The 7,749-nt window shown below is 37.5% G+C and overlaps 1 protein-coding gene across 1 annotated transcript; it reads right to left on the reverse strand.

The window, feature by feature from the left end:
* Positions 1-795: 795 nt before the first annotated feature.
* FRA8 (Exostosin family protein) lies at positions 796-3,345 on the reverse strand. The gene is made up of 4 exons (XM_086246334.1): positions 2,465-3,345; positions 2,000-2,364; positions 1,665-1,918; positions 796-1,550 (listed from the first exon to the last, which is right to left on the reverse strand). The coding sequence occupies exons 1-4, from the start codon at positions 2,787-2,789 to the stop codon at positions 1,085-1,087; spliced, it is 1,410 nt and encodes a 469-aa protein (XP_086102460.1). The 5' UTR covers positions 2,790-3,345; the 3' UTR covers positions 796-1,084.
* Between the last annotated feature and the right edge of the window lie 4,404 nt (positions 3,346-7,749).

Consider the following 7,749-nt stretch of genomic DNA (forward strand, 5'->3'; position numbering starts at 1 on the left):
AATGCCAAACATGTACATAAAAATATAAAACATAACATATACTCACTGATAACTTGATAAGTAATAAGTTGAACTGTTGAAGTCAAGTAAAGAGAGAGCTGTCTGAGCTTAGACCTTAGACCTTATTTTCTAAATATTCTTTTTTCCTTCATTTTTTCGTTGGTATGACCGTATGAAGTTTGGCATAGAAAAAATGAAGAGTAAAAAAGTTGGAGTAAGTATGATTTTCCAAATCGAGAAACCAATCCAGCATGGCTCACTTTGCTTGGATACCGTATCCGTGATCACTGACACCACCCACACCCCATCACTTAAATTTTTATACATTCAAAGCTCTGACACACCCTCAGCTGGCACCTCTGCTGCCTCCATTAAACCTTGTCTGTCCCATCCCATCCTCTCTCTCACATCATCTTCACGGCTTTTTTCTTCCCTAAATATTTCTAAAATAATTTACCTTTTTCCAACTCCTCAAAACCTCCTTCTCATAAGTACTTTCAGCTTTTCAGCCTTTTCAATTCAACTTTTTAGGTATAATACATTAATACCCAGGCGTTTTGTCTAAAAACAACCGAAAAAAGCCAAAATAAAATACAACAAAATTATTTTACATAAAAAGCTCCATCACTGCACAATACACGAGACACCCCCATTCCCAAAACTAAATAAAATATCAGTATAAAATGATTGGCCCATATTTTTATACATTTCAAAATTCTACATGGATCTAAGATAAAAAAATTTCAAAAATCGGCTTATTTATTTGTACGTAATGGTAAAAAATTGGACTTATTTGTACGTAATGGTAAAAAATTGGACTTTATACAGTATTGGTTTGCAAAATGTACAGAGTATTAATTAATTATATTTACTACGATTACCGCACAGCCAATGGAGCCTCGCCATGTCAGCGAGCAGACACACGTCCGTGAAAATCCACGCGTTAACTCCGCTGGGTCCCACCGCATACGAAAAATCTAGCTGTCCTCCGCTATACAAATGAAAGCGCAACGCAGCTGATTGGCTGGCGCGGACTATTTCTTTTTGTCCGAATTCCCCTAACCGCCATCCACGCGTCGAGGTCCTATTCGCTGGAAACCCTCGAGCTCCGATACGACCTGGCCAGCTTCTTTGCCAGCGCAGATAGCACCTGCCACGTGGCGTCACCTTCTTGGACCCGGTCATTGAACAGTAGGGCCCGCCGAACGCCCTGGCCCCACAGGTTGTTTTGTATGGCGCTGAGGTTGGTGGCCGCCACGTGTTCGAGTATGCTTCCCAATTTGCCCACATCCCTCTCCGCCACGGTGAGCGATATCTCCGCCCACGGAACGGCGTCGTCGAAGGGCAGCTGAATCCCGTCCGCTATGATCACCGGCACGCATCCCAAAACCACCGACTCGACCAGTCTCGGACTCCACGGGGCCCACCCCAAAGGACACAAACAAAACACCGACCGTACGATCTCCGACTGGTAACCGGCAAACCGAGTCCTCTGTAAGTAAAACCTCCGGTCGCCATTGTACTTCCGCCACAGCGCCGTCCTCACCCGCCTTTAAACAAACAAAACCAAGGGCAAATCCGTAAATTCACAACCCAATGATTAAGAGTTTGATTATTGATTAGTTGATCATCAATTAATAATTGATTTAAGTTTTAATTATTACTTGCTGTAGAATCGTCCGCTGATATTCTTTGGGTGGACCTCCATCTTCCCCCGGAAGAACGCGAAGATGTCTCGCCGGCCGGTGACCGCAGAATAATTTTCCAGCGTCTTCCGTACGCTTTCCGGCGACACGTAAGGTGGTATGACCACATTCTCAACGTCTTGACATGGGTGCTTTCCTTTCACACCAAAAGTCTGTAAAATGATCGAGTTCTTCAAAAACTCGGGTACACCATCTTCAACTGCCACATTTTCCTGAAAAAATCGAGAACAGAAACACTTTTAAAAACCGAAAAACAAGAAAAATGTTTTCATTTTTTGTTTTTGTTTGGTTACCATGGTGTGGAAGCAAGGACCGAAGTCGTGGGAGGCGACGAAGACGTGGTCGGAGCCTTGGGTCCGATCCCAAAACGGGTACTGGGTTCGGATGTGGGTAATGGCGGAGGAGATGAGGGAGCGAGCGTGGCCTATGGCGGGGAAGCCATTGACGGTGCTGAAGTTGCAGGACACGTAGACGGGGACGAAGAAGAAGTCGGCCGAGTGAGGGTCAGCGGTCAAAGCGTCGCTGGTCAACAGGGCTCTATGGATGGCGACCTCAGAGGCGAACAAGTGGGTGCTGCACCGCTCGTTCGCGAGCCACTCCGTGTTGTATTTCGTTGGCAAATCGTACACGTAAATCTTCAACCCATTGAATAATAAGCCTGTAAAAAAAATGGGCATGGATTAAAATTGGTCAATTTACGAAGAGAAATGGAAAATGAAAATATGGGATTTGTGCATTGGAGGGATTGGAGTATAGACCTTGATTTTTGTCAAGGATGGAGCTATTGGTGGTGGTGGTGGATTCGAAGAGGGCACGAGAGGCCAATGTTGATTTGGAGACATGGGTTTTGGAGAGAGAGGTGGTGGTGGGTTTGTTGTTGTTATTGGGGTGATGGCTGATGAGGAAGGAGCTGAAGAAGTAGAGGGAGAGAGAGAGCCAGAGAACCCATTTGCAATATCTGTAAAAGAAGCTCTTTTTTTCTTGGGGTAGTCTAATTCCTTGTCTGCTGCTGTTGGGTAAGAGCTTCATTCTCACATAGAACCCTCTGTTCTGTGGCGTTCTCTTGATCTTCTGGTCCAACATCTTCTCATTTAAAAACCCAGAAAAAAAAGATAGAGATTTGGATGAGATTTGGGAAAAGGACGAGAAGGGTTTTAGTGGTTGTGGGAGGGCTTTCGGTTCTTGGTCTGTGATGAAGTGGAAACGAAGGAACAGTGATATGGAAGATGATGATGATGATGTGGGTTTGTTGGCGTTTCGTTTTTGCTACCCGAAAAATAAAGAAATAAGAGGAAAAGTTCAAATCTTTGGATCAAAATTTGTTTAATTAATGAATTTGGAATAGAATACTAAACTAATTATAATAATTAAAGAAAAATGGTGGTACAGTTGCAGACAGAGATCAGAGAGGCTGAGCTGGGTTTCAGGGGTCACATGGTGATGAGCAGAATGGACCTCGGCGAAGGTCTCGGTGTGTATATGCTTATTTTGGTCCCTCCCAAGTCTTTTCAGAATTTTGACAATGCAAATGACGAAATTGCCCACTGTGTTTTACCCCCCAAAGTCTTTGACTCTGTTGTGCTTAGTAGTTATTTAGTAATTAGTTAGCTTTAGCATTATGCTAAAGCCTAAAGTAGAATGTTTATCTCATATTATCACTTTATCAGATACGCCAGTCTGTAAGCAGCTGTTTAATCAAACTGTAACATCGTCATTAACACGCTTGTCTTTTATTCTCTCCGTTGTTAATTAACAGAAAACACTGCATGTTGCATATATTTTCTCAGGAAACAAACAAAGGGATATGGATGATTGGATGTAAGGGCAAAGTTGGGATAAAAAATCAAGGACCTAAGGAAAAGTTTCACAGCGTGGAGACATTGAAAAGGAACTTATTTTTTGGGGAAATAGGGCACTTATAAAGTACCTTTGAAGCACATCATGTTAAGGAGGTGGTGCAAACTGCAAAGGTATCAAACTGAAGATCAATAGAACATGGATAGATGGCTGGTTCTGAAACCTAGTATGACATAGTTGTTGGTGGTTTGGTTTCAAAGCTTTCAACCATAGTTTTAATGGGACTTGATAATATACAACAGGAACCGATTAATGTCTTGTGTAAGAAAAAGTATTTATAGAACACTTCATTTTTAATGATCCATGGATTAACTAAAGTATGATTGGTGCTTTATGATTTCTTTCTTTAAAAAATTTCCCCATTGCATAGAGTCATTAGGCAAATGACCCATTTTTGGAATTTTTTGAAAAATGACTTTTTTTGTTGAAAAGATTCTTACATTGGTAATTCATTGTTTTACATAACAGTTTATAACATATTAAATTTATTTACGAATTATTAATTTATTCTAGATTTGATGATTTAAATCCAACATGTTATAATACCACCAAATATAGGTTATCCGTAGCATAAATCATGCACGGTTTGTCTATGTGAATGATCACCTAAAAACAATTTTTATTTTTTTGAGATTTCTGAAAAGAGGTTTTAACTCCAACAATTTTAAGCCTTAAAATACCAAACTACTCCCTCTTAAATCCTTCATTTTTTTTTTTTTGGCACTTGAATCCTTCACTTTGATGAAACTAAATGCTCACTTATCTTATCTGAAACGCTCAAATACTCTGACGGTATTGGGCACCTCTTACTTGAGGCACCAAACCAATCTTAAGGTGCAAGCACCATCAGATTATAACTATTTCATCCATATCTTCTTCTTTTGGCCAGGGATTTCATCCCTATCTTCAAAGAGACGTAACTTATCCATATATATCTCAATGAAATATAAAATCATGTGATTAAGGTGCATAATAATTCATGGACCTTATAATTACACTTATTGGGTAACTACTAATATTATCGTCTCAATCATCAAACCGAACTTCTATTTTATTTAATGCAACGTGCTAATCAATAGAAGTGCAAAATGCTTACATATATTTTGTAGGAAACCACTTACTTTATTTACTGGCCCACAAACTTCATTACTTAATTAAGATTGACACACACAGAGAAGCACTTGGTTTTGATTGGCTTTAAACATCTCTTGCACGACAAGGTGTCGTTTATTTTGCATTGGTTACGTGCAGCAGCAAAAAAAAACCTAATAATGAAGGGAAAATAAAGAAAAATGAAAAAAGGAAAAAGAAAAAGAAAAAAGAAGTAAATGCCACAACAAAATCAACTCCAGCTTAAATATTCAATGCCCATAAAATGATGTCATTTGGATGGAGGATTTGGTGAGTATATAAATATTCATTATTACCAGATTACTTGTGTGAGTAGCCAAGCCACCCCCCAATATGCTTCATTGAGCTTTCATAAGTTGTTATCATTATAGTGGTCTACCACGTACGTGTGGATGCAGCATAGGAGCATTTGGAAGCATTTAACAATAATATTAATTAGATCTATCAAATTTATTTATTAAATAATTTATTGGTGTATATGTTGGTATCTTATTTATTAAAAATAAATAAGATTTAAAATAAAATTATATTTAAATAATGAGAAATTAGTGAAGAAATTTAATGAGTGTAACTGACAATCATATATTATGCCATATTGATGATATTAAAGTAAAAATAAAAAAGCTGTCTATCACATTTACCGGAGACTCCTAATTTCGAGATCTTTTTTAGGCATATTGTATAGCTAGCAAATTGATCGAGTTGGGTTAAATAAACTGGACGTTGTCTTTTGGTCTTTCTTAATCAAGGAAGGGCCTGCTGAAAATGAAGGCTGCATAAGATAATCTAAATTTGTGAATTCATAATTTGGTGAAGGCCTACCAAACATATTGTAAGACCTTGTTTCGGTGAAAAGTTTAATTGAAAAGATAAGAGACGTTTTTGTAATGATATTTAAAAAAAAAAAAATTAGAAAGGAGATTTGAACTTAAAACATTTTAAACATTATAGAAATAAATATTAGTATACGGTATACCCATAGCTACATACTGTTGTATCTTTGTAAAAAGGTCCAACTAGTTTATTTATTTGTTGTATTTGGATGGCGACAAAATCTCTAGGACTCATTTGCTAATCCGATACAATGCTTATTTATAATATCCAAATACTTAAAAAGAAACTCAAATGTTAATATTTATGAGTGTAAAAATTTAGGATTAGGCTAGATATAGGATTTGATTTCCTTCGATATAACAAAAAAAATTGTTAATATTTATGAGAGTAATAATTTAGGATACTTTAATTTACAACTCATTGCATTGCATGCTACTTTTTATTGCTGGCCATGCGGGTTAGCTTGTTGTAGTAAGTACTTGGAGTTGCATGCATCTGAGATTTTGCAAATGTAATCCGGGAATCATTTACTGGTCCCATTTTCTTAATTATTATTGTATTATCTTGACCAATTAGATAACATGACAATGTGGTTGGAGAATAGATTAATAATGAGCTAAATGATTGAGCTTTGATTGGAGTTTAGACATGAGTATCATTATTGTGGTGGTAATCTTGGGTGTAATTATGTGGCCATGACCTTTCTCCAAATTTTGAACAGATAGATGAAGCTCTAGACTTAAAGTGCGAATTGTGTATAGTAACTTAAGCAATTATCCATCATTAATTTGACTGCCTCTTTTGAGAATTTTCAATTTCATTATTTTTTTTTCTGGAATTTTGTCTTATGCTAAAAAAGCATATTTTTTGTCGAACGTTTTTGCTTCGTTGGGTTATTCTCAAAATTTTTCTAAAATTTGCGTTCACTCTCTCCTTGTTTGCTGTTTAAGCTTTTATTTTTGGCCGATTAAGTTTAGATTATTATTGGAGTTTTATGGGCCAAAATGTCCTTTGAGAAGCTTGAAAATCTGAACATTTCCTCTAGAAAAAGGAAAGAAGGTTTAGTCTAAATATTGTCCCTGTTTAATCAAGAATTGGTGTGAATTTCAGATATATATTCCATGTTCCACCATGAGTGAATTGTTCCCTGAAATAAGTTTCCACAAAACATGGTAACCCATTCAATTATTTTTTCCTGAAAAAAAGCATAGGTTATTTGAGGAACATGGACCACAAGACAAGGCCACATGTTCTATGCCCAAATTAAAAAGTGGAAGGTGATATTAATTTTTGGGTTTGAATCCAATCATGTTAGGGCCATTGCTTGTATAGTTTATTTGAAAGCAGGAAGTTAATAAAGGCCCATTTGTCCTGTTTATATGGATAATATTCCTTGGTCACATACTCACATGAGGCATTTAACAATATTGGTAATGTCCAACCATCCATGTCCTAACAATGTAGGCACTAAATGTTATGTGGGGCCTGTGCTGTGCCATACCCTGCTGGAAGTCATGCAGAGATTAGAGAAGGGATTATTGGAGGGTCCCAATGTAGGACCTAAATTGAAGTGGAACAGCTGAAACGATTAAGGGGTCATTGGCCCTATTACTATAAGGTATGAGCTGTATGGGCACATGCTTGGTCTCTGTATAATTAAATTTGTGTGTTTTGTGTATGAGAGAGAGAGAGAGAGAGAGAGAGAGAGAGAGAGAGAGAGGGAATATGCTGAGGAATTATTGGACAACTATATACCAATTACCAAGTGCCTTTGGCAATGGAAAGTTGGAAACAAGTTCAAGCTTATATATGCCAGGTTGTGTGTGTGAGAGAGGGAACAAACGAGGGAAAGTACTGTTAAATTCGTAATGATCAGTGTAATATTGTGCATGGCATGGCATGTATTCTGTGCTATATGTGGAATCGATGACTATGTGAGGTGGCTTCTTGTTGATAGAGTAGGGAACTAGTTATGTCGAAGATGTTTCCTTGGTTAATTAGGCTACATGCTTTAGAATGTTTGCCTCGTATAGGGAATGTGGTGGAAGGTGTGTGAAGGAGCTATTTGGGAAGCTAAGGCCTTCTACAATGGGATCCGCAAATACCTAATACCCAAATCAATTTTGGGAATCAAAAAGTGTAAAAATATAGATTTTGGAGATCATTAACATAATGGTGTTGATGCCCAAATATAGGAATATTAATATTTAACTCATTTACT

This window comes from Dryas octopetala, chromosome 1 (assembly GCF_963921425.1).
Source record: "Dryas octopetala chromosome 1, drDryOcto1.1, whole genome shotgun sequence".
Classification (NCBI taxonomy): Eukaryota; Viridiplantae; Streptophyta; class Magnoliopsida; order Rosales; family Rosaceae; genus Dryas; species Dryas octopetala.

Coding starts and splice junctions, on each gene's coding strand:
- FRA8 (XM_086246334.1), bottom strand. CDS start 2,789: ATGTTGGACCAGAAGATCAAGAGAACGCCACAGAACAGAGGGTTCTAT. Junction 2,365..2,464: donor CATCCTTGACAAAAATCAAG/GTCTATACTCCA, acceptor TTTTTTTTACAG/GCTTATTATTCAATGGGTTG. Junction 1,919..1,999: donor GTCCTTGCTTCCACACCATG/GTAACCAAACAA, acceptor CGATTTTTTCAG/GAAAATGTGGCAGTTGAAGA.